Raw genomic sequence first — 25,720 nt, forward strand, 5'->3', positions numbered from 1 at the left:
CACAGACAGTTTGGGTTAAAGGGAGGACCTGAACTCGGGTCTCCTTGTCTTCAGAACTGACTCTCTGCCCTGGACTGGGCTGGCTCTCACTGTCAAATTAAAGAGAAGAAATTAAGTCACTGCCCCTAGAATTGTATTTTCAGTAGACTTAGAAGCAATCATTGCTTGCAGTCATTATCATTTACTGAATATGCTTTCTTCCTTCCCCTGCCCCCAAACTCCTCCCATCAATAATCTGAGGACACTGAGTTTAGGAAAAATTTGGCAGAAAAACTATGTTAAGAAGGTATAGTCCATTCTAGTGTTAGCATTTCCATTGGAGTTTAGACTCAATAGCGAATACTTAAATTCATTCCTGACATCTTGCCCCTACCCTTGTTCCTCTTAGGAATAATATAAAAACCAACTAACCCCAAAATGATAGGCAGTTTGAAGGAGGCATTAAGACAGTTGAGAAGTAGAATAAGAAAGGCAAGAATAACCAAGCAAGAACTGATTTCTGGGATTTGCTGGAATTTGGTCCTAGTTCTGAAATATATTTATTTTCAAAGTCAGTGCTACACATTTATATACCGCAGGGTTATAGCATCGAATATTTAAGTAAATTAAATGAGGTTCAGGAAGAAATGGTAAAATTATATTAATAGAAGATCTTAACTTTCCCCTCTCAGAAGCAGATAGATTTAACCAAAAAATAAACAAGAAAGAAACTAAGAAGGTGAATAGAATTTTCTGGAGAAAATTGAATAGGGATAAAAAGGAATGTACCTTTTTCTCAGCAGTACGTGGCATCTGCACAGAAATTGGCCATGTATTAAGGCATAAAAATCTCACAATCAAATACATAAAGGCAGAAATATTATATGCATCCTTTTTGGAAAATGCCACAAAAATTACATTCAATAAAGGACCATGGAAAGAAAGATTAAAAATTAATTAGAAATGAAATAAATCTAATCTTGAAAAACAAGTAGGTCAAAAAACATGTCATAGGAACAGTGAATAATTTCATCAAAGAGAATGACGACAGTGAGACAATATTCCAAAATTTGTGGGTTGCGGTCAAAGTAGTACTTAAGAAGGGAAAGTTTATAACTCTAAAACTAATTAAATAGAGAAAGAGAAGATCAATGCATTGGGTGTGCAACTGGAAAAAAAAAAAGTAGAGAAAGAATAAATTGAAAATCCCCAATTACATATCAAATTGGAAATCCAGAATATCAAAGGTAAGATTAATAAAATTGAAGTATAAGAAAGCCATTGAACTAATAAATAAAACTATGAACTAGTTTTACAAAATATACCTTTTTCTTGCCTCTTCATGCTCTCTCTTGTTTTTCTATAATAATTACGTTTTCTTCAGTTGTGTTGCAGAAGTATCAATAATTGATAACCAAATCAGCAAAAAACCAGTGATTCTATTTGTCTTGATTGAAATTTCCCTGAAAACCGAGGGAAAGTCACTCTGTTGGTGTTGTGTGGTACCAGTTTAATAGTGCTTGTCTTTACAGAAAGAAAGCGGTTGGAAGCAAAGCAACGGGAAGACATCTGGGAAGGCCGGGACCAGGCCGCTGTGTGAACATCATCCAGAGAAAAAGATTATTTCAAGGATTCAGAAGGCTCCAGGCTAGAAGACTTTACCGAGTTTCCTTTGTTTGTGAGAAAGGCAAAGACTGTGGGTCCAGAGAGAAAGTAAGCTGCTCCGTTGGGCAGCTCGGCTTTCTGGATCTGGAAGGAGCAGTTTGGGATCACTCCATGTGGAAAACAGGAGGAAGCAGCTCCATCAACTGGGAAGGAACTTGGAAGCAGAGTCCACTGGGCAAGAGAAGTCCTGGGTGTGTGAGCAATCTACTTAGGAAGAGCCCGGCCAGCTTGGTGGCAGAGCACCCAAGGGAGCACAGGACCCAGGTCAGAAGAGCCAGCGTTCCTCCAGCTGGGCTCCAGGATCCAGAACCAGAATTTTAGTGCCGGCTCCTTTCTGATGATGGGCCCAGAGCCCAGAGAGGGCCAACAGCAGCCCATGTCACAGATGTGTGGCCTCTAGAGTCTCAGCCTTGCCGAGAGCCTGCCTGTCCCGCGGCAGCCGGAGCTGTGTTCCATGGCACGCCGTGCACCAGAGCCCGGGGAAACACTGGCATCGTGGTGTAATAGAGATGCATTAAATCTATCTCCTGATGTGTGGCTTGTACGCTTGGTCTGTTTCGTCATCATCACCACCACAGCGGGGCGGGGGCGCAGAGGGGATTCCTTTGTTGTCTTCATGTTGGTAGTCTGACGCACAGTTAAGTGGAGTTTTAGTCATCCTGCAGCCCAGGGACTCGGTCCTCTATTTCCCTAAGGCAGCCTTTTCTGATGTGGGATTATTGTGTAGTTGTTAGCATGTGGCCTCCTCCTCATCCCCCATCCCTCTAATCTGTCATCCCACAGAAAGCATCTGGCACACAGCGTGCTCTTAGTGCAATGCCACTTGTGCCAGCGTCCCTTGGCAGCTAGGGACAGTCCCTTAAGACCAGGGTCTGCCAGGGTCAAGCAAAGCCTCTGGGCAGGGCCAGAGTCAGGGACCTCAGAGCGGGCTTCGTGCTCCTGAGCTCTGCCCCGAGGCACCGCGGAGCCGGCCAGACCAAGCTGCAGGGGGCCTATGTGGCAAGAACCAGCCTGGCCTGGGTCCTCAGGGAGGCTGCAGCTCTTAGGGCCAGGGATGGCAATGGGTGAATGGCACCGCTGGGGCAGGACGGAGGAGGAGCTTGTGGGGGAGATGGGCACAAACATTCCCTGGGAGGGAGCCCGCATCTTAAACCCGCTCTTCTTGGAGCTCCCTGGACTTGGGTCAGCCTGGCGGGCTTGGCTATCACCATCAGTGTCCCTTGGTCTTGCTTTCTCCCCACCGTCGTTACAGCTTGTGAAAAACACTGGTCATGAATCCCACTGTCTCTCTCTGACCCTTGGCAACAAGGCCTCCTCCCTCTCTTCCCAGAACAAGCTTCTCTGAGATCCTTACAGATTCCTGAGCCATGAGTGTCGGGCCTGCAGTGGCTGGCTGCGGCCACTCAGCTCGGCTGCTGCCTCCACTTTCCAGCCGGGCCTTTTCTTGCCTCTCTTTCCTGAGAGCCAGGGGTGATTAGCATAAGGAGGCACTTCTCTTATTACTCCCCTCTGAGGGCTCTTGGCCTTTCCTCAGAGCATTTCAGCCTTCAAATCAGCAGTTTCATTGTTAAAATGTGCAGTTTGATAGAGATGACATTAATTATCTGAGATGTCATCTATCGCTTTCAGAAAGTCACTTCTATCCTCTTTCTAATTTTCAGACATTTCTTTTTCTCCTGGCATTTACTCTTCTAACCTAAACAGGAAGAAGGAATTTCTAAGACAAAAATCAAAAGCTCTGAGACTTTTCTCTTTCATATATAAATATGACTCAGCTCACCTATCAATGGGACTTATGTTTTGAGTTTTTTTAGTAGTGCTGATGGATCTGCACTTAGACAACTATTTCCATTCCATTTTTGAACACTGACTTTTTTTTCCCCCCAAAGCTAATTTGGGTGAAGGTAGAAATCATGGAATAAGATGAGCCTACCTTTATGTAGGAGCCACAGTAGCCTTGTGCTGTAACCAATTTCCTACCGATTAGAATCATCCCCCAGATGAAATGGGCCTTGGGAGATAGTAGGTCACCCCTCCTGAGAGAGCTTAGATCAGTGGTTCTCAAACTTTTGTTTTCAGTATCTCTATCCTATTAAAAATGATTGATCTCTCCAAAGCGTTTTTTATCGGGATTATATTTATAGACATTTACCATATAGGAAATAAAAACTATTTTTGAATTTGTAGACTCTCTAAAAGGGTTTCAGAGATCCCCAGGATTCTCTAGTCCATACTTTGAGAACCACTGGCTTAGATCAATCATCCCTTATTGGGAATGTTGAGAGGCGCCTCTTGAGTAAAATTAGACTAGGGCCTCTGAGATGAATCCGTGCTTCTGTACCAAATGGAGCTAGCCATGGTGAATCGTGGCATTTAGCCTGGAAAAGACCTTCATCCAGTCACAGCTCTCCGCTTTATAAATGAGGAAACTGAGAGAGATGAAGTCATTTGCCCAGAATCATCCTGGTTCAGAGTTGGGATTCAAAGCCAGGACTCTTAGTTCTTTAAGTCCAGTATTGTTTCCCGATACAGATCATTTCTGTTCTAAATGCCAAATGTACACTTGCCAAAAGACTATTTTATGGAAAACTCATACAAGGCAAGTGCTTACATGATGGTCAGAAAAAGTTTCTCTGAAGAACTTTGGAATCAATTTGCAATGTGGGAGCCACTGGCCAGGACCCTCCCCTGCGTGCCCTCAGAAAGTGCCATGCTCCCTGAGAAAAGCAGAAGTGGAGGAAACATGTCATGCAAATTGAGAGAATCCGCCCCCAGTGTTCACAGGGGCTGTTGGGTCTGACCTGTGGCAGAGCACTCCGACCTCGTCTTGGTCTGATCAGCCACAGCTGGACACACTGGGACACTCTAACCTAATGATGTCACTTCCGTCCTCTTTGAGAACAGAGGGAGAGCAACCATCCGACCAAGTGTTTTGTTAGGGCCCGAGTAGACGGTCTCATCTTTACATGCACACAGGGTTCCCTCCTTATCCACTTATTAACGTCTTATGATTTAGTGTCTTAATGCCCATAATTAAGTCCCCAAAACAAATATTCCTTGTGAGTCCTGAACTCTTCTGCCCACGGCTAGAAGAACTAATCGCAGTGACTAGACCCTGGGAGCCTCTGCAGAAGTACAGCTAACCTCGGCTCCGGAGGAGGAAGCTCAGGTTCCCCACGCGTTAGCTGCCTAGAGACGGGGGTGTGCTGAGGCTTTTTGGGGTCTGTCTGGAATCTGGGTAACATTCCTCGCCCAGGTCTGCGCCGTGTTAGCCAGCACCTCCTCCTCCACGGCCCCCTCCTTCCTCTCCCACCCGGCCCGGGGACAGCGCAGCCCTTGTGTAGCTGCTCGCCAAGGTTGGAACGGCCGCTCCTCTCGGACGTGTGATGTGGGCACCCGCCTGGGGACTGGAACTGTGGCTGTCTGCCTGACCTGCTTTCTCTGGCACTCTCTGAAACTGGGTCCTGCCAGGAGCCGCGGCTCGCCCCCTGCCCAGATCTGGCCCGCGGAGCCATCCGTCGGCACACATTCCTCCCTGGACGCACGCTTTTCCACAGACCGTTAGCTGCGTGTCTGCGGATAATGTCCTCACTGTTCTGCAGCTGTTTGCCCAAGCCAACAGGAAATCGGTCCTTCCCTTGTTTACCCAACCTGCCACACCAAAATATAATGTCCCTGCTGCTTAATAAAAGAACTGGGGGAGTTGAGAAGAGAATGTACAGCACAGGGAACGAGGGAACACGGTCAGGCCATTTTGTGCTCAAGGAGCGCCCCAGAGCGTGACCCTTTTGGCTCCCAGAGAAGGGAGACAACTCCAAATGGAAGGTGAGGTGGGTGGGATGGGCCTGTGGCCATAAATCTGCCCTTAGGGAACGAGAGAATACTTCCCCAATAATGAAAATTAATAAGCCTGGGGATTTACCTTTTTATTTGTTTTTGTGGGCACTGAGCCGGGGGCGTGCTGTTTTGGGGAAGCAGGAGGTAAAATTGGCTGACCATTTTGAGGGGGATAGTAGGGGCCTTCGTTTATGAGACATGGTTGGACTAGATCCCCTCCGGGACTCAGTGAATGATCCACATGTGGCAGCCTCGGCATTTGACCAGTGCCCGGTTGGAGGGATGGGGGAAGGACTGGCACCCCCCTGACCGCAGCATGTGTCCCTAGAGGGGGCTCCATGCGCCCGATAGCCCATACCAACCTCGTTCAAACACCACTCCCCAAAACTTTGTCAGCAGATAGCTACTCGTTACATTGCAAAACATATTTATTCATTATGAAGTTCACTCTGGAACGGGAGTTAAACTGGACCAGAGGCCAGTCCTGAGGCAGAGTGCCCCGAGGCAACATGTCGGTGACAGATGCCGTGCTTGGGGCGAGGGCCCTCGGCTTGTCCCAGAGCCCAGATCTTGCCATCCACCGTGTTTTCTCGGGCCATCATGCGGTTGACCTCGTGGCATCAGGAGCTAGTGGTGACCAGAGACCCAAGTTGCTGGGAGTTGGGACTGCATTTGGATGAGGATCCCCAGAGAAGGCGGGGATGGGGCAAGGGGATGGGAGGCCGAGAACGGCACAGAGCACGAGGCTGAATCCACTGATGTCTGAGATCCTGTGGTCTTAGACATCACTGGTGACTTACTCCAGCTGTGTGCTCGGTCTGCTGGCAAACAACAGTTTATTCCATCAAGCTTCTTTCCCCCAGTGCCACATACATGAAGCACCATAGAATTGGGGCTTCTGCTATCCCAAGAAGGCAAGAGCCTGAGGAGCCAGGGGATGGTGACACAGAGTTCAGGGAAAGGCGGTTCTGTAAGACTCGGGCTCCATGTGACAAAGGTCCAAGCCCATGCTATCCTTGGGGGGCTGTGCTCATCCTGCTCTGGCATTCTCTCCTTCCAAGGCTCCCTGAGCGTATCTTGTCGCTTCTGGACGCTCTCCCTCATCAGGAGGCTGAAGCTCCATGAGGGGACGGCTCCAGGAGGCTGAGGTATCTGGTGTTGGGGCAGCAGGTGAAGGCTTGTGGCCGGGACCTCAGATGAGGTTGTTGAGGAGTCGCTGCTGCTGTTCCAAGACTTCGGTATTGGCTCCATAAGCGTCACCTAGAGAGGGGACGCAGTTCCTGTTACATCTCTTTCCCTGTGCCATCCCCTCACCCCCAGACAAATAGATTCTCTGAACCTAGGATGAATAAGCTATGGCTTTTCTAGGAATTGATAGAGGTTCTTCGGGCATCCTCAGGAGTAACTCTGAAAGCAACATTGTTTCTTCCCCTTTCACTTCCATGTTCAGAGGATGGTGCCCCCGGATCCCGGAGCGTGGTGCTGTGTGGGGGTACACTTACCCCCCACCCCAAGCCCCTATTACTCCCTAGCTCCCACTGCCTGACGGGTATCCCTGGGCTTCCAACCAGCCGCTGAATCATCCCCCAAACCCAGCCTTCTAATTTCACAAGGGCACAAAGTATGAGGCCTATAGAGTAAGCACTTCAATGTTCAAATTCAGTTGAAATTAGACTAATTTTGAAACTGAAATCAGGGAAGGTCTCAACTGGACGGCCTTTTTGTTACTCAGCCGCCCTTGGCTTCTGTCCTAACTCCTCCCTGCTCAGCCTTCTTGCTTAGGATCATGTCGTCACAGCTGGAGACGACACTGAAAGACCCATTTCTGCCCAGCATTGCCATTGTCCATGTGGCAGCCGGGCAGGGAGAGGCTAAGGGTGGGTGTGGTAGGGAGAAAATGCCAAGGAAAAAAATCTAGGAAAATAAAAAAAAGAAAAGCTTGTTTTCATCTTTGTCACTGGGAGTGATTGAAAAGGTTGGAGGGCAGGTGGGAAGACTTTGTTGAGGTTTGGGGGAGATACAGGGGGTTGTTAGTACTGGGGAGGGTTAGGAAAGTAGGTTCTGGACAAGACTTTGTTAGGGGACTCATCCTTCCCTCAATGTAATTAATGCCTTTGTCCACAGGGAATAGTCCTGACTCAGGACATAACTCTGCAAGTGGCTCCTTCGCGTGGTCGGCAACTCCGAATTGCCTGGATCCGCCCCCTGCCCTCACAGCCCCTCACCTGTGTGGCAGCCGTGCAGCCAGACCCGGTGCCCGTCGTACTTGCATCGGCACCGCATCATGTTGTTGGAGAAATCTGACTCGGCCACCTCAAATTTAGGATTTACCACCACCTGAAAGAGAAGGGGGACGAGGAGAAGAGCAGAGGATCGTAAACAGTAGGGGATGGGCACGTTGGCTTTGTGAGGGACAAGGAGGAGAGGGCACTGGGGGGATTGCGGCCCCAGGGCGGAGTGGCAGGGCTGACACATGAGACCCTCTGTGCGCTGATAGATGGATTCCAGCAGTAGACCACACTAAACATCCTCTAAAGGCAATATTAGAACACTTGATTAAGTCACAATCTCCCCAAACCTTAGTTTGCCTTATAAAAAAGATGGTTGATCGTTTAAAAGATAATTTATTATATTTTATAATTTTATAATATTTAGCATAATTTTTGTTTTATTTATTGTTTTACTTCATTTTAATTTTAGCTCTTTTAAAATAACTTGTCAAAAATTACTTAAATTTTTAATTAATTACTTACTTAATCTCTTCTAGTAATTCTACTTGAGTATGTTCAAAAGCTGTTATTTTCCTCCGAGGCATTATTTGTAGCATCCCTGTTTAAGCATCCCTGTCACCACAATAGCTCAGTTTGGTGAGATTCTTCCCCCCCACCCCCCCATTCTTCCCCAGCCTTCCTGATTTCACACTTAATATTAGGCCTGGACTCTGCAGCACTTGTAGAAGGAAGATCTTGACTGGTCTTTTTTGCTGCTTTCTTGGGTTATTGTGTTGTGCTATTAAAGCACCTAAGGAATAGACTATGGACCTGCAGACTTTCGAGACTCAAAGTGATTCAATCCAGAGAAACATTTGATTGTTTCCACCCTGGTCTGTCTGACCTCTGCAGGTTCTTGAATGTGGTTTGGGTCTATGCGGGAGTAGATTTCTGCTGGATTCCACCTCTAACAGGCGACTGAAAAGTCCTGTTAGTTCAGAGCACCAGAATTGTCGCTTCTCCTTTGTTTTAGGTTTTCCACCCTGATTATTCTTCTGCAGGCTGGGCTGGATGTTGAAAGTGAGGCTGGCATTGGGGCGACTGGAGCCCTATCCGTGCTATGTGATTGATCATTCTTGCCTTTCCTATCTATGTCAGAGGGACATTTGGAAGAAAGAGGGCTAGTTTGGGGGGTTTTAAAAAATAGTTTCAGTGCCCCCGTGAGGTAGACAGAAGAGCAGCACTCTCAGGGCTCCAGCAGAAAGATTTGGGGATTAGAGTGGACCTGGAATGGACACCATTACCTGGAAGATGTAGTCCCCAGGACGCACATCTGTAATGTCCACCCACTGGCAGTCGATATCGTGACGATAGGTGTCCCAGCAGCCCACAGTCACCCCCTGCTCCCCAAAGTTGGCGCAGGCATAACGCCGCTGTAGCCCTAAAGGAAGGCAAAGGCAGCTTCAGAGGCCTTGGTTCGTTGGGGAGCCGTGTCTGGGAAATAATGGCTACACAACACGCTCCCTTTGCATATTCCCAGAGCCCGAGCAGCAGGAGAACTTCCTTTAACTGACTGCTAGCTTTCTCCAAGCCTTATCTGGGGGGGGGGGGTCTTTGAGGGCTTGGAACAGTAATAAAAATTCACAGGAAAGGGAGAATGGAATCGAGATGGGGAAGACCCTAAGAAAAAGTCTCATCTGAGAATCGGGGCCCAGCCACGTTTCCTGGGTACCACGAACCTGTGGGGCAGTTGGTGTCCTCTAGGCAGAAGCTAGCCTTATGTCCTTCAGCAACCTTGGAGCCATTGAGGGTAAGAAGGTCATAGTGGGTGAAGACCTCAATACTGTGGTAGTGCCTACAAAAGAGAGCCCATCACCCCTGGCACCAGGACAGGGTCTCCTGGGGGGCGTCAGCTTCACTCTTGCCCAGAGAAGGTCTGGGATAGCAAAGCAGAGCCCCGAGCTGCCACCTGGAGACAAGACGACCAGGCTTTGCCTTTTCAGGGTCTTGCCCTCTGCCAGTCGCCAAAGTCTGCCCTTGCCCCCGTCCAGCTGAGCAGGGCAAGGCGTGATAGCAGCTGGAAGCCTTGGTACGACGAGACTGGGGACCCGTGTGGAGCTAAGACGCCTTTAAGGGGAGCTCTCCTTCATGTCGGGCTGAGACCAAATTGCTAGTATGCCGTCCAAACTGGCAGTAATAATAGCTCTGCTGGTAACACTGGGGATTGTGCTTATTATCCTGGGTAGGACCAAGACCCAAAAATGCCTCTTCCCCACCGCACCCCCTCGCAGCTCTTTTCCCCATGGGAGGATATTTTCTATGCTATTGCCTCTCCCTCTGGGTGAGACTTTTCAGCCTCCCCCTCAATCTGTGGGGTCTCCACCTTTTCCCCAGCCATTGAATGACCAAGAATGAGGTTCTCCAAAGGCAGCATCCTGGCTGAGGAAGGCTTCAGAGAGCCAAGGAGTCAGGACAGTAGCCCAAGACTGAGCTCCTTCCAAGCTCACAGGTTTCTGGGTACCGTGACTCTGACAGAACTCCCAAGAACAAGGTGCCAAATCCAAAGATGTCCCAACACTTAACCCTCTTGGCAAAAGCTTCTGTGCCTAGGACCCTGAGGAGCTATAACTAAGGATTCTGGTACCCATGGAAAATTCATTTTGGAGGAGGGGGAAGATGCCAGACTCCAGAGGATTGGAGGGAGATGGGTGCTAGCCTTCTTTCCCTATGAAAATGGTGGCAAGGTCCCCAACAGTCTCCACCCCTGAAAGTCTGATCTGGGTCTTCATGGTAGCTGGGGTGAATCTCCCAACTCTCAAGAGAAGATAGGGGCTGGGATAGTAGGACCAAGAGAGTGGGGTCCCAGGATTTCTGGAGAAGGGGACATTTAACCAGTAACCATCAACGCCAGGGGAAACTTTTCCAGTGGGGACAGTTAAAAGTCTTTACCCAATACCATGGGTAGCAGAGACCACAGAAGCCCCGTTTTAGGCTGAAACATCTGCTACCCTGATTAAGAGAGATGTCCAGGCTTTCCAAAGCCAAGGCTAAAAAGGGTGCCCACCTGTGGCACTGGTGCCAGATCCAGCTATGGCGCCCAGTCTTAGGTCGGAAGTCCGCCCGGCCAAGGTTGTGGATTTGGGAGGAAAATCGCAGCAGGCGGCGGTGCCCGTAGGGCCAGTTCATGTGGTCAGCTGACTGCGAGAGACAGTTTTCCTCATGGGCACAGTACAGCAGACTCAGTGGGCGGTCCTCCAGGTAGGCTGTCTCTTGTACCAGCTGTGCATTCATCACCAAGTCTGGGGCACCTGGGGTCAACAGGAGCCAAAGGCAAATGGCATTCCTTTTCTCCCCCAAAAAAGATCTTCCCACCTGCTTTACCAAACTGGGGCCAGGATCAGGCTTTCACCCGAATAACAGTTTACATGAGTAGTAAATAGTTCTGTAGAGTTTTAAGGAACTCTTTTTTAGAGTTTTGGAGAAAAGCGCTAAGTCTTCTGTTAGGTTCACATTTAGGCAGGGAGACTAATGGCCATTTTCAGATGAGAAGACCAAGGTTCAGAAATGCAAAGGGATATTGCCCCAAGATCACAGGGTTGCTAAGTAAAAAGAGGGACATAGACCAGGGAGTTTTCCTCCATCATTGTTCATGCTCTAATCAATGAGCGGATCTCCCCTTCCCTAATGACCTGACTCTTTGAACAAGATGCAGAGACCCCAGACCCAGCCAAGAGTAGAGGCTCCCTTTGCTCCCCTTCCTCTGTGCTAGTTGGAGTTGGGAACAGCCCCCACCAAAAGGGGCTCTTATGGAATCGTATCCCTCCCATGTCTGGCTCCTGGCCTAGCCCCACCACAGCCCAGGTGCTACTCACTGTCAGTACAGGTGACTCCTGCTGAGAAGCGGCCCACCCCGTGGGAGCAGTGCACAGGCCCGTGCCGCTGGCACTGCTGCAGGGCCAGCTCTGTGCCTGAGCAGCGCACCCCACTCATCACCACTTTGCCAGCCCCTGGAGTGCCTTGCCAGTACCACGTGTCCTGGAAAAAGTCATTTCCCCATCAGTCAACAGAGACCACCTGGCCACAGGAGCAGGGGGTGGGGTGGTGTGGGAGCCGTTGTCACCGACTCCCAGAACCCGGACTTTAGAGAGGGCCCGGACCCCTCCCCAGGGTCCCGCCTGAATCGGAACAGAAAGGGATCAAGGGGGAGTCGCGGGGACCCACCTGGATGGCGTGGTTGGCAAATCCCATGCCGAGCTGCCTGCAGACCACCATGGCCTCGTTGAGTCCCCAGAGGTCACTGCACACAGCCCCCCAGACAAGAGCCCCGTTCGTCTCCACCAGAACCTCCACCACGCCCTCCTCCGGAGTGCGGCCCCCAGCCAGCCGGATCTGCAACAGCCAAAGGGAGAATAGCGGCCGTCTCCACCTGCGCGCTGCAAACTTACACTGGAGGCGTTATCTGGGTCGCGGCGACCCCCCCCCCCCCCCCCCCCCCCCCCCCCCCCCCCCCCCCCCCCCCGCTGCCGACCCCTCCCCTGCTAGAAGACATCCCCGCCATCAGGCGGCATTCCCCGAAAAGTAAGATTTGTATTTCAGGCACGTGGACCTGCGAGGATGAGTTCACTATCTGAGAAATGGCCCTTAGGACGAGGATGCTCATTGGGCGGCCATTCGCTCTGGGCGCGGGGACGCCTCCCGGGACGGAACGCCCAGCCAGGGAACGCAGGCCAGGGCAAGAACTGGACTCCGCACGCCCTGCAGGAGGGCCGGAACGGCCCTAGGGGAGCCCGCCGCCCACCTGCTTCTGGAAGTCCATGCGGGACGGCTCGACGGGACGGGCGCTCCTCCGGCTGGCAGCCGCCGGGAAGCGTCGAGAGCCGGGCAGTCGCTGAGCACGCTCCGCGGGCAGCGATTCGGCTCAGGTGGAGGCCCACCCGCGCGAAGGGAGCTGCCTGGCGGCTCGGCCTGCTGGCGCGCCACTCAGGCGAGGGGCGTCCCCCGCGCTCTCGCTCCGGGAAGCGGACGCGAGGGGCATCGGCCGCGTCGGGCCTCATCCCTTCCGGGCCCTCAGAGGGCCTCCGGCGGAGCCGTGAGCTGCTGGCTACAGGACGCTGGCTGAGAGCAGGTTCCAGCGGCGGTCACAGACGGTGCCCCACTGCCTCATCAGTCCCGCCAGGCCTCGGCCGGGCCGAGCCCGGCCGAGGGAGAGACCCGGAGTGAGCAGGTCGCTTGGAAGCGGGGACCGTGCCTGGCTAGCGGGGCTGGGCGGTGACGCCCCGATTTCGGTGGGGAAGCCAGGAAGCGGATTCGTTTTAAATCTCTAAAAAGAGACTATTGGCCTCCCTGACAGCAAGGTCCCTCCCAGAGCTTAATCTGCTACGATTCCAAACCTTTGCCTGTGGAGGTTAATGAGGCATCCTTTGAAACACTTGGTACCATAGAAAGCTCATCAGTTAGGAGTTAGGAGACCATTGCGCAAATCCCAGCTAGGACCCGCACTGTCTATGTGATGGTCTCGCCAGTCTCATTTTCCTCATCTGTAAAATGGGGTTGCTTATAGCATGAATTCACTGCCTAACTCTCAGGGTGGATGTGAGCGAAATATTTTGCAAATTTTAAAGCACTTTGAAAATATGAGCTCTTTGGAAAATGTTCCCTCCAGAAGCAACCTGACACAAGAGCCTTTCCCTGGGAGTCCCCGGGGGACCCTTCCAGGGCTGCTTGCCTTCCTCCTCCCCTCCCCTGGAAGCCCTTACCTCCTTGCGGCGGGGCTTCCCCTTGGGGTGGCGGAAACGGGGTCCTGCCACACAGCTGACCACAGCATGCATGCCTGAGGGGCAGGCTGGCCGCAACTTGCCCTTCCCTGGGGACGCCTGCACTTGGCATTTAGCCAAGTGGGGCTCGGTCCCCAGGCAGTTCACCCGGTGGATCCAAAAGGAATTCTTCTTGGTCAGGCTCCTCAGCCTGCAAAACAAGTCGGGAGGAGAGCATGGGATCTCTGGAAAGAGAGGAAGAGAGATGGGGGGAGCGGGGTAAAGAGATGGAGGGGGAAGGCGTGGTGGAGGAAGGGAAGGATGGGGAGGAAGGCTGGAGGCAGGGAGGGAGAAAAGGGATGAGGAGGGAGGGAAGGAGGAAAAGGAGGGGGGAAGAAGAAGAGTGAAGGAGGGAGGGAAGGAAGAAAAGAAGGAAGGATGGAGAAGGAAAAGGAGGAAATAAGAAAAATGAGCAAGAAGCAGAGGAGGGAAGAAGGAGGAGGGAAAAGGAGGGGATAAGAAAAGAAGTGAGCAAGAGGAGCCAGGTACAGAAGGAAGAAGGGGGAGGGAAAAGGTAGAGGCAAGAAGAGGAGTGAGCAAGAGGTGCCAGGGAGGGAGGGAAAGAAGGAGAGGAAGCCAGAAGGCTGGATGGAGGGAGGAAGAAAAAGAGATGAGGAGGAAGGAAAAGGAGGGGATAAGAAAAGGAGTGAGCAAGAGGAGGGAGGGAGGGAAGGAAGGAAAGAAGGAGGGAAGAAGCGGGAAAGAAAAGGAGAGGACAAGAAGAAGAGTAAGCAAGAAGAAGCAGAGAAGAAGGGAGAGAAGGAGGGAAGAAGGGGGAGGGAAAAGGAGGGGATAAGAAAAGGAGTGAGCAAGAGGAGCCAGGGAGAGAGGGAGGGAAGGATGGGGAGGAAGGGTGAAGATCGGATGGAGGGAGAGAGGGAAAAGAAGGGATGAGGAAGGAGGGAGAAAGTAGGATGGAAGGAGGAAGGAAGGAAAAGGAGGGGATAAGAAGAGGAAAGAGCAAGAGGAGTGAGGGAGGGAGGGAGGGAGGGAGGGAGGAAAGGAAGGAGGAATGGGGAAAGAAAAGGAGGCAAGAAGAGGAGTGATCAAGAGGAGCCAGGGAGGAAGGGAGGGAAGGAGGAGAAGGGAAAAGGAGGAAGCAAGAAGAGTGAGCAAAAAGAACCAGGGAGGGAGAGAAGGAGAGAAGGAGGGAGGAAGGGGGTGGGAAAAGGAGGGGATAAGAAAAGGAGTAAGCAAGAACTTTCTCTCTGGGGAACTGACTGACCCTTCCACCCACCTCCCCATTAGTCACCTGGATTTAGGGTCTTTCATCTTCATATTCCAGAGTTTCCTGCAATTGAAGAAAACCAGACGTGAGGGATTAGAATAAGAATATATGGACCTTTCCCTTCAGCCCATTCCCAACTGGTCTGGAGACAGACTTTGGGGTTCAATAAAGAGAGCCAGATGATCTGGATTCAAATCCCAATTCACTCTATTTTCTGCCTTGGTGGCCTTGGAGAAATCATTTGATCACTTGGGCCTCAGTTTCCTTATCTATAAAAGGAGAGCATGGAGCTCCCTCTGTGAGCCTTTCAAACTATGAAGGCCTAACTCTATTTGAGTCCCTGAATCCATCCCTTATCTCTACTGCCTTCTCTCATTCCCCCTGGATCCAGGGGTGAGAGACAGGGAAAGGGGCAGCCTTTGAAAGGAATCACCATCAAGGTGAAGGTCATGGTTCTAGGGAGCAGCAGCCTAGGCTATAATCAGAGCTCCCGGGGCCTCCCAGGGATGGTGACTGAGTCAGCCACGGCCCAGACGTGCAATTAGTAGAATTTAGGTCAAGCAAGGGCTTGAGTCCTGGCAGTAGAAAAAGCAGGAATCACATATTGGCTGTGTGGTCCCTTGTCACCTTTCATTTGCGTTATATTGGTCTGTGGGGCAGGGAAGTAGCACGTGAGGCTGGACTTTGGGGCAGAGCCACATGGAGCAGCTGGGGGGAGAGGAGGTACTCGGGGGAGGAGAGAATTCCCAATTCTGTGGGAAAAGGAAGATTTCACTAGAGCAGGGCCCTCACGTAGACCATTTGGAATTGGAATCTTGGCTAGCTTTGAGTCACCTGACATCTAGCCAAAAACACCAATTAGACAGCGCTTTAAATAGATTTGACATAGTCCAGAATTTTACTTAGGATTTTAAATATGGATATTCTTATCAAATCCCTTTAAATGTTGTAGTTTTTGCTTTCACAATTAAATACTTTGTCTAGTAGATGAATTTCTACCCACCTCACCCCCTTCTCTGGTGAATCCTATTGCTGGGCTTTCTAACTGAATAGGGTACTGTGTCTTGGAGAAGCCCCTCTGAATGGGGTCTGGCTTCCTTCCTGAACCCCAAACACCCAGCTTAGGCACACACTTGACTTCAGCCCCAACACCCAATCCCTGACCCCCAAAGTCAGGATCTCCCTACCTGTAGAAGTGGGTATTAACTGGCACCTCACTGGGGAAGCCCAGCATCCCGCAGACCACTCTGCTGTTGTTCATGGTCCAGTCCTGGTCGCACACCTGCCGCCAGTGGCCCTCATATTTCACCTCCACAGCACCCTCCAAAATGGGGTTCTGCCGTTTTGCGCTGGCCAGCACGGGCTTGATCCGTACCTCCTCCAGCCGCTGTCCCTGCCCAAGCACATGGGATCATATAGACACTGAGGGTGTAGGACAGACAAAGAGAGTCCTCCATGGAGCCCATTGGGGAAACTAGCCCCTAGTGAGCTCCTAGGGCTAGGAAGCTGTGAGCCAACCTCATCTACCTCAAGTCTACACTCCAGATTTTCTGTCTACTTTCTGGGGTCCTCTCTGGTCCTGGGGTCACCTTGTCCCGACCACTCTGGAGAGTTTTCCCCTTCATTCCTTTTCTTTCCCCATCTCTTCCCCCTGAGGGTGGCTGCCCTCAGGCTGGCAGCTCTCCTGAGCCCAACCTGCCCTATGTTGTTTGGCTGTGGCTGTTTTTAGCTCTGGGATGTTTGTGATGAGAAGAGGCAGCAATTGTGGCCAGTTGTGTGGGTGAAAGAGCCCCAACTTGTCCTCCCTCTGCTCCCTCCCTGCTGGTATACTCTTTCCGCAATTCCCAGCAAGGCCAGCCTCTTTTTTCTCCAAGTCTACTCAACCTCAAGAGACAAGATGCCAACTGGCCTTGGGTCTGGGCCTCTGCCTTCATCAGAGAAATAGCCTGGGACTCTCTAAGCCCAAGGATCTCTCCCTTCCTCCTTCTCAGGGCTTCCATCATGAATTCAGTATGTTTCATGAGCATCTGTTCTGAACAAGGTAATGTTCTACCCACTGAAGATGCCAAGACAAAGATACCAAGACCTGTTCTCTCAGGAGCTTTTAATCGACTGCTCTGCAGTAAGGAGACCTCTCCATCTATGTCACCAGGCCTGGTATCTCCTCCATCCAGACCCAAAGGGAAGCTTGTTTTACGGGCCTGTATCCAGGTTCCCTTCTCACCTGTGGCCCCAGGATCTGCGATGGCCTCTCTGAGCGGTGGCTGGGCAAGCTCTGGGGGTGGCAGACAACCCCGACATCTTCAGAGTGGCTGCAGTCGCTGACGCCCCAGCCGTTGAACCTGCACTCTGCCAGGGAGCTCTCAGTGCCCACACAACGTACATTATCCATCCAGATGTGGCCTAAGGGGACAAGGTGAGGGCGAAGGACACTTAGGACCAGGAGGAGATGAGGTCTTAGGACATGGACCCCACTTTTTTCTCTTTACTTTGAAAAGATCTCTAAACTCAGTGATTTTCTTTAAATCGATTAGTCCACAAGCAGTTATTAATCAGCTCCTATGTGATAAGGATGTGCCATGCAGTGAGAAATATGTGGGAAAATGGGACAATGTTTGTCACTGAGGATCTACTTCTAAATTACTGTAACCAGCATTTTCCGGCTTACAAAGCACTATATTGATAGGTTATGTGCTCTCTACAGCAACCCTGTGAGCTAAATCAGCATTTATTAGTCTCACTTTACAGATAGGAAAACTGAGGCTGGATTACACAAGAATACATAATTAAATATTACATAAGAATATGGGGCAGGATTCAAACACAGATTTTTCTGACTCTGACTCTAGCACTATATCCATTATGCTACCCTAAGAGAGCAATCTCTTTTTCTTAGCCAGTGGTCTCCTTGAAGAATTCCCTGTCACCTGAATAATCTATAGATTTATAGAGAGAAGGAAAAAGGGGGTGTCAGGGGAAGTTAAGGTTAGAAGGGACTCTGGAGATGATCTAGTTTAAATACCTCATTTTTTGGATAAGGCGCCTGAAAAGAGAAATGATTTACCCACAGAGTGCCAAAATTCATGCCCCCTGCTTCTCTTTTTTTTAAGTCACAGTGCTTGGCTCCTAGACCTGCTCTCTCCTGCGTCCTGTTCAACTGCGGGGAGAGAACAGACACTGAGCCCTGTTGTCCGGAACCCTGGTCACTCACCTTCCCCTTGACCATACTTGGCACTGTGTGCCCACGTCAGGGCAGCCTCAAAGCCAAGCTGGCGGCAAGCCACGTTGGCCTCCAAGAGGCTGAAGTCATCATCGCACACGGTGCCCCACTGGCCCTCATGCAGCACCTCCAGGCGACCCTCCTCAGGCTGGCTCCCGGCACCCACCAGCCGCAGCTTAAGGGATTCTAATGACTGTTGCCAGCTTAGGGGGACCTGGCACAGCCACAGCAGGATCAGAGAACAAGTAGGAGGTAGAGGCCACATCGGGGTAGCTTCAGGAGCAGCAGGAGCTCAGAAATCTGGGGAAATAGATGATATAATGATGGGTAAAGATCCCAAATCCACTTAGACAACAGAGGCTTTGCCCCATTTGGGGATCCCAAAGACTCAGGTGGAACCCCTAGCTTTCCCCACTTATACAAGGTGGGAAGGAAGATAGTCCCAGAACAAAATGCTTATTAAGTGATAGTTGACTGTCTGACCCTAAATCAGCAGGCTGAGTATCATTGTGGCTTCCAATGTTTGCAGAGCAGTGGAGATACTGGGCTGTATCCTCAGAAAACTCTCTCGGGCCTTTGTCTTGTATTGAAACAATTTAGAAGCTGGGAGCGGGAAGGGGGTGTCCTGTTACTAGTCTAGCTAACCTGTCAGTTACCATCAAGCTGGTCAGCAAAGACACAAAAACCCATTTGTGTTATTGCTGGCTGAGTAGGTGCTTATGGACAGTACCGAGTCTTTTCTTTTTTCTTCCCCCCCCCCCCCCCTTTATTAAAGCTTTTTATTTTTCAAAACATATGCATGGATAATTCTTCAATATTAGTCCTTGCAAAACCTTTTGTTCCAATTCCCCCCTTCCCCCAAGCCCTCCCCTAGATGGCAAGTAGTCCAACATGTTAAACACAGTAGAATTATATGTTAAATCCAGTATATGCATACATATTTGTACAATTATCTGCCGCACAAGAAAAATCTAATCAAACCAGAAAAAAAAAAGAGCAGCAAAATAACTACCGAGTCTTTTCACATCAATAAAGGGCACCTTTTGGTTATGAGAGTGAGTTTTCCACCTTTAGAACCACATTCCCACAATCTGCTACTTCTTCCCCCATTGGTGGTGACATCGGTGGGAACCAGAGAGAGAGAATGCTTCCCTCCCCCTGTGCTTGCATGTGTCCTGAACAATTTCTGGGCTTTCATCAGGGCTCAAGTTCCTTGATGTTGGACCCGCCCAGGACTCTGAAAGTACTTCCTGGCTCCCAGGACTCAGCAGGATCAAACCAGCTTGTACTGTGAGCTTTGTTTGCCCTGGACTGACCCTCTCATGGAGGAGAAGTAGGTGGTCACCCATGTGGTGTAGGGGGGGAAACAGAAGGGATTGGCTCCTAAATCCCTCCCTTCCCACCTCACCTGCCATGCCCCTGGAAGGAGTACCTCCTCAGATAAGGAGGAAGGGTGACTGTCCCCAGAAGCCCCCTGTGGATGCTGAAAACATGGTGTTCTGAGATGGGCTGGCGGTGGAGGGAAGTTATCCCAGCTCCTCCAGCTGGCTCTCAGATACACACCAGAGGGGACTCCGGGTCAGGAAACTTCCTCTACCAAACAAGCTCAACACCTGCTCAAAGTTTACGAACTTGAGAGAATTTCCTGGGCTGCTGAGAGGTTGAGTATTTTGTCCAGAGTCACACCTCTTGTTGTGAATCCTAGTTGTCCTGAATCCCTGGCCTCCCCTGGACTCTTCCACTTTAAAAGAAGAAGTGACACTTACTAGCAATAAGAGTAGCGATTATTATTAAGTTATAACAATAGAGGGTTACAAGGTTACCAAGGCAATTTGTCTCATCTGAGCCCCAGGATTCCCCTCAGAGAGTATCATTGCCCCATTTTACAGATGCAGAAACTAAACCTTTGGGAGCTTGCCAAGGAGACACAGTCTAAGTGTCAGGGCAGGGATTTGGGCCCAAATCCTCTCATTCCAGCTTCAATGATGCTCCTTCCATACCAAGATGCCGCCATTAAAAATGTAGAGAATAAAAGTTTATTCGATTATCTAATTGCAATTTATTTGTAATTAATTTGTCTATTAGATTATCTAATTGTACTTTTTTTTTGTAATTGTAAATTTTTTTGTTGGTTTTGATTTGGTGGAATCAGAGGCAGCCAAGGGTAGAGCAGCTATGGAGGGGGAGGGAGACAGCCAGGCAGGAGTGGGGAGTGGGCAGCATGAGGACCTGGGGTTTGCCAGATGGGGGTAGCTGGGAGCATTATTTGAGAGCAACAACAACAAAAAAAGATCAGTTCTCCTGGCTCCCAGGCTCTGCCCTAGGCCTAGAATTCCAATTAAGGTTAAACTCCCATTCAGCAAACATTCTGCCTTGAGCATCCTGGAACTGATGGGTTCAGCTCATGCAAACAGAGTCAGGGCTAGATGAGCCTTCAGGTGTTCCAATTCCCTCATTTTAGAGAGGGTTCTGGGATCAAGTCTTGTGCACTCTTTCTTTGAAGTTTCTCATATCCATCCCTTCCCCCACCCCCACCTTCACTGCTGCCATCTTGGTCCAGGCACTCCCATGGCATTTGCTGGGATACTAAACTATCCTAAAGTAAGAGACCTAGTCTCTTGGCCCAGCTTTGCCAACAAGCTACATGGCTTCTCCATTTCATACACCACCAGGACGGAACAGAAAGATTGCAAAGTGTGGAGGCAAATGTCCTAAATGAGAATTCTGAGTCTTCCACTTACTACCTGGGAGAGATCTTTTTTTGTTTGTTTATTTGTTTTTGTTTTTTGCTGAGACAATTGGGGTTAAGTGACTTGCCCAGGGTCATACAGGTAGGAAGTGTTAAGTTCTGAGGCCAGATTTGAACTCACTTTCTCCTGATTTCAAGGCTGGTGCTCTATCCACTGTGCCACCTAGCTGCCCCTCTGGGAGAGATCTTGAGGAAATCACTTATCTTGAAACAAAAGAAATGGACTGAATGGTCCCTTCCTGCTCTGTACCCATGAGACTAAGATCTTCCTAAGACTCTACTTTGACCATTCCTCTTTCCCCAGTTTCCCATCGCCTCCTAAGTCAGGAATAGGCAGCCCACCCTTTTGGATGCCTCCAATTTCTCCAAATTACTCAATTGGCTGCAATAAAATGAACAAACAAAAAAAAATGTCACTCTTTATTTCAAAATCAACATTTCAGCCATCGGAGCATACCTGACATAGGGCGCTGCCTGTGGGTCACTCCTGGTTCCTCTCACCAAAAATAAATAATCACAGAGTGTGAGTCTCCCCGTGTGGTCAGAGAGGCTTGGATCGGTTAGCGGACAAAGAGAAATAACACCTTGGTCACTTAGTCACCAGTTTGGGTCTGGCCCAAAAAGAGAGGCGGATCTTCAGGTGGGTGGATCTTCAGTGTGGTTTGTGGTCAGCAGCACCTCTGCACCCAGTATGAAGGAACTGGAAAGAAAAAAGACAATATGTGGCAGAACATCACTGATTGGTAATGCAGGAGTAAGCATAAGTGGGCTAGTAGGTAAGAGATCTGAGCGGTTGCCTTCCCCACCCCCTACACTTAATACCTGTGTGACAAACCTCAATTTTCCCATCTGAAAAATGAAGGATTAGGTTTGATTATAAAGAAAAACTTGCATTATAAGACTTCTATGGTACTTTCTAACATACTGTGATCCTATGGTGTTATGAATCTATAAAACACTGTGATTCTAAAGGGGAAGAAGAGGTTTCATTAGAGAAACTGAGTCAGGTAACACTTTCTTCACTAAATGAGAGAAGCTCATCCAGCCACTCAGCAGCCTAGTCTGTGCTCTGAATCCCCTGACCTAGTCACAAAAATCATGATTTAGAGCTAGAAAAGACTGGTCCAAGAGTGTCAAATTCAGATTGAAGTGACTCCTCATGAGTCTCATATTGATTTAGAAAAATCACAAACTAACAGTATCTGTATTATAATATTTTTATTTATTTTGCCAAACATTTCCCAATTATGTTTTAATCTCGTTCCAGTGCTTAGGAGTTTTGTCTCAGTTGGACAGTTCTGATCTAGTCCAATCTGATTTTTCAGAGAGGAAACTGAGCCCCAGAGTGGTTGGGTTAAATAGTAATCCAAGTAGTAAGTAGCAGAGTGGGAACGAGAACCCTGCATTACTAACTAATGATGTGTTGACCACTTCTCTTTGGGTATCTCTCTGTCTTTCTGTCTATCTCTCTGTCTTTCTCTGTCCCTGTCTGTCTCTTGCTCTCTGTGTCTCTGTCTGTCTCTCTTTTCCCTCCCTCCTTCCTTCTCTACTTCCCTTTCTCCTGCTTTTCTCCCTCTTTCCCTCTCTGTTTTCTCTCTGTCCCTGTCTCTGCCTCTGTCTCTCTCTATCTCTTTCTCTTTCTCTCCTTCACTTTCCCCATATTGGTGGCAACAAGACTGCCTACCACAAAGTACACCAAAGACCTGCTCAACTGCTACCTCTGGGTCAGACCCATGTCAGTCACTAACTGGCCAGCCCATTCTCTCCTTTTGAATACTAAGCACTTCTAAGTCAAGATTCCTCTCAGGTCTTTGGATTCCAAAGCTAGCCAGCCCTCTTTCCCTGGCTTCATGCAGCTCTATCCCTACTTTGTGTGGGCTGATGGGTGGGGGATAGCAGAGCTATTTGGAAATAGAAAAGGGCTAGGGCAGGAGAGGAAATAGAAAGGTGTCAGGAAAGTAAGATTCTTGCCATGAGAAAAAGTGAGCTTGAATGCAAAGTTTCATCCACTAAAGGGAGGCAGCAAATGCAGGGTGTGCAGAAACAGGGCTGTAGACAACCGGCTATTAGAGAGGAAAAGTGAGAGGAACGTATGAGGAACAGGGCTGGGGGAGAAGGATGAATGAAATTCCACCATGTTATGGGTTGATTTATGACCCTGGCAGAACTGTGTGAGAGCCCTGGGGTAGGTGCCAGCTCTGAGCTGAGCCAGGAGACAGTTTCCAGGCTGGTTCCAGCTCAGGGTAGCATGAGGCACCTGCTCTGTGGTCCTTGCCAAACAAGACTGGCACCTGGCCTGACCTGGCTGAGCAGGAGAACTGCTAGGTATGGGGATATCCCAGAGCCTGCAAGGAAGGTGAATTGAAAAGGGGTAATTTGGACCTGAGGGTCTTTTGGTCACTCATGTCCCCTTTTCCCCAGAGCCTTCTCAGTCCTGGGTCCACATGCAGGTGGCAGCTTTGAGTTCCCCTTAATCCAAGCTTCCTGAATTATAGGCTATGGAAAGTAAGAGTACAGAGGAACTTTTGAGATCTTTGAGTCCAATTCTAGTTTATGGATAAAATAAATAAACAATCAAAAAAAAAAAGTCCAGAGGATCAGAGAGGTAAGATGTCTTTCTTATAAGTGGCAGAGGTGGGACAAGAATCAAAGTTTTCTGATAGCCATATTAGTCTCCTTTTTACTATACCATTCTATCTCCTAAAACTGGGCTTCAGTCTATTCCAAGCTAATGGGCTGAATGAAGTATCTTTCTGGATTCACAAAAAGTGGAACCACAAATACCACTCACTTCTCTGTAACTCGAAGGAACATCCTCCCTCCATGTCTGTCTCCATGGCTCTCTCTCTGAGAGTCTGAGAGTCTGAGTCTGTCTCTCTGTCTGTTTCGAGCTCTCCACTCCCTCCATCACACACTCCTCTCTCTCCTCTGTCTCTGTTTCTTTGTCCCTGCCTGTTTGTCTCATCCATTTCTTTTTCTCTCTAATCTTAGCCTGTGCCTGTCTGTCTCTATCTCCTCACCCCTTCCATCCCACATTTCTATCTCTCCTCTGTCTCTCTGTTTTGTTCCTGCCTATCTCTTGCATGTATTTCTCTGTTTCTCTCTAATCTTAGCCTGTGTCTCTCTTTCTGTCTCTGTCTCTTTCTCCCCACCCCCCCCACCCCACACTTCTCTCTCTCCTCTGTCTCTGTTCCTTTGTCCCTGCCTGTCTCTCCCATCTATTTCTCTGTCTCTCTCTAATCCTAGCCTACTTTTGTCATGGACCCATGGCACACTTCTGCCAACCTCCAAGGCGTGTCAACCTTCTTTGCCCAAAAACATCACAAAAAGTTTGCCCATAAAGAAAGGATGCGCTTATGCCTATGGGTAAACTAATTCAGTCATTTTACCAATCAGTAACAGGTTTAAAAGTAATTAGCAAACAGCTGTGGACCAATCCAATCATACAATGCAACTTGCTGAATAATAGCCATCTCCCCCCCCCCCCCATCATCCAGACCTATACTGTTTTCAGAGTACATACATCTCAATCAATCCTGCCCCCATCCAGCCATAGACTAAGCAAGAGTTCTGATTCTCCTTAGACCTATGAGAAAACTGAGCCTCAGAGGGGCGAGAAGCGACTAGGAGCACTCAGCCAGCCAGGGATGGAGCTGGGGCTGGAATCCAGATGTCTGAATTTCTGGGTTAGTGCTGTTTCCAATGCAACATGTTCTCTTTAGACATAGCCCAAAGTCAGTAAAAAAAATAGATTCTCTAAAACTTAGGCCAACAGGCAGACAGAGACAGAGGGCTGGGTGAGATAGAAAGAGGGAGGGAGGGGAGAGGGGAAAGAATTGGGCAAGCAGGAGATCAGGAACACTGACTGGATACCCAGTGGGTTCACTCACCACTTGGAGCCAGATTGGGTCAGGGCAGATTAGGGCTGCTGCCGCCGCTGCCGCCACCTCCCGGATTGCTTCCTGACAGGTAAATCCGGGAGCTGTCCCGGCCCCTTATATCCCGACTCCCTTTTCCCTTAATCCCCTCCCTCGAAGGAATCTCTGAGGAGGGGATGGGGAGGAGCTTCCGGGGGCCAGATGCCCAGCAGGAGGGAACCAGCTCAGCCCAGCCCAGCTTCCTGGGCACGAACCTGAAATAGCCGGGGGCCGGCTCCAAACTCTCCAACCTGCACCATCCCCCCCCCCCACTAGGGCTACCTCACCGGGCGGGGCAGCTCTGGGGCTTTGAAAGGGAGAGTTGGACTGAGGCTAGCAGAGTGAAAGGAAAAGCTCAGCTCCCAAGAGCTGGGGAGGCGCTTCCTCTGCTCAACCCCGGGGGTTGGCCCGCCCCGCCCCCTGCCCCCCAGAAACTAGGCAGGCTCATCCTGCGCCCCGTGCCCAGGCTCCGGGTGGCACACGCGTGCCATTCTTCTCCCCCTGAGTGTTTGTGCACGGTTTGAGGTCTTGGCAGGCGCAGGGATGCCCAGCACACGGCTTTATGGAGGCTATTTTCACTGGCCACTTTCTATTTTCACCCAGGACTAAAGGAAAGGAAATAACCATAAACAGAAGCATGAAAAATCGAGGTCAGATAGAGGGAAGCATTTCCTGGCAGCCGAGTTTGTCAAATATTGAAACAGATTACTTAGGGAGGTTGTGAAATCCTGCTGGAGTTTGAAAGGGACTGAGAAAAAAAAAAGGGATTTGTATGACATGCTTTAGCTGTGGGCCTGCCCCAAAGTAGTTAACAGAAAACGTTTGTTGAACCCAAGCTGCATTTATCCCCTCCTTCCTCCTCCCCCCACCCGTGTCTTTCCTTTCTCACCCTTGGGGAAACTGAGGCTCTTTCCTGGGTCAAGGAGAATCAGTGGAAGGATTTAAATCCTGAATCTTAGCTCCATGTTTCAGTCATTGATTCACTATGTGACTTTGAGAGACAGATACATGTTCCTTCTCAGTGTTCCCATCTTATAAAATGGGGGGAAATGGTCCCAGCCAGCCTTCTTCCTTCTTGGGGCCCTGGGGGCCCGGACCTCTC

At 49.8% G+C, this 25,720-nt stretch overlaps 3 protein-coding genes across 3 annotated transcripts in view; 1 reads left to right on the forward strand and 2 right to left on the reverse strand.

The window, feature by feature from the left end:
- R3HCC1L (R3H domain and coiled-coil containing 1 like) overlaps window positions 1–1,591 on the forward strand; it is a 104,653-nt gene extending 103,062 nt beyond the window's left edge. Inside the window, exon 8 of the mRNA XM_031956221.1 lies at window positions 1,512–1,591. Coding sequence (XP_031812081.1) covers window positions 1,512–1,579 — 68 coding nt within the window. The 3' untranslated portion in view covers window positions 1,580–1,591. The remainder of the gene's footprint in view (window positions 1–1,511) is intronic.
- Window positions 1,592–6,452: 4,861 nt separating this feature from the next.
- On the reverse strand, window positions 6,453–12,509 carry LOC111718801 (lysyl oxidase homolog 4-like). The gene is made up of 8 exons (XM_031956222.1): window positions 12,490–12,509; window positions 11,913–12,080; window positions 11,564–11,726; window positions 10,756–10,999; window positions 9,431–9,546; window positions 8,996–9,132; window positions 7,707–7,818; window positions 6,453–6,741 (listed from the first exon to the last, which is right to left on the reverse strand). Exons 1-8 carry the CDS (start codon window positions 12,505–12,507, stop codon window positions 6,674–6,676), a joined length of 1,026 nt encoding a protein of 341 aa, XP_031812082.1. The 5' UTR covers window positions 12,508–12,509; the 3' UTR covers window positions 6,453–6,673.
- Window positions 12,510–12,792: 283 nt separating this feature from the next.
- On the reverse strand, window positions 12,793–25,247 carry LOC100927888 (lysyl oxidase homolog 4). Its single transcript, XM_031949364.1, has 8 exons — window positions 24,592–25,247; window positions 21,159–21,401; window positions 17,944–18,252; window positions 16,957–17,135; window positions 15,920–16,125; window positions 14,757–14,795; window positions 13,361–13,655; window positions 12,793–13,011 (listed from the first exon to the last, which is right to left on the reverse strand). Exons 3-8 carry the CDS (start codon window positions 18,215–18,217, stop codon window positions 12,793–12,795), a joined length of 1,212 nt encoding a protein of 403 aa, XP_031805224.1. The 5' UTR covers window positions 18,218–18,252; window positions 21,159–21,401; window positions 24,592–25,247.
- Between the last annotated feature and the right edge of the window lie 473 nt (window positions 25,248–25,720).

Source organism: Sarcophilus harrisii, chromosome 2 (assembly GCF_902635505.1).
Source record: "Sarcophilus harrisii chromosome 2, mSarHar1.11, whole genome shotgun sequence".
Taxonomy (NCBI): Eukaryota; Metazoa; Chordata; class Mammalia; order Dasyuromorphia; family Dasyuridae; genus Sarcophilus; species Sarcophilus harrisii.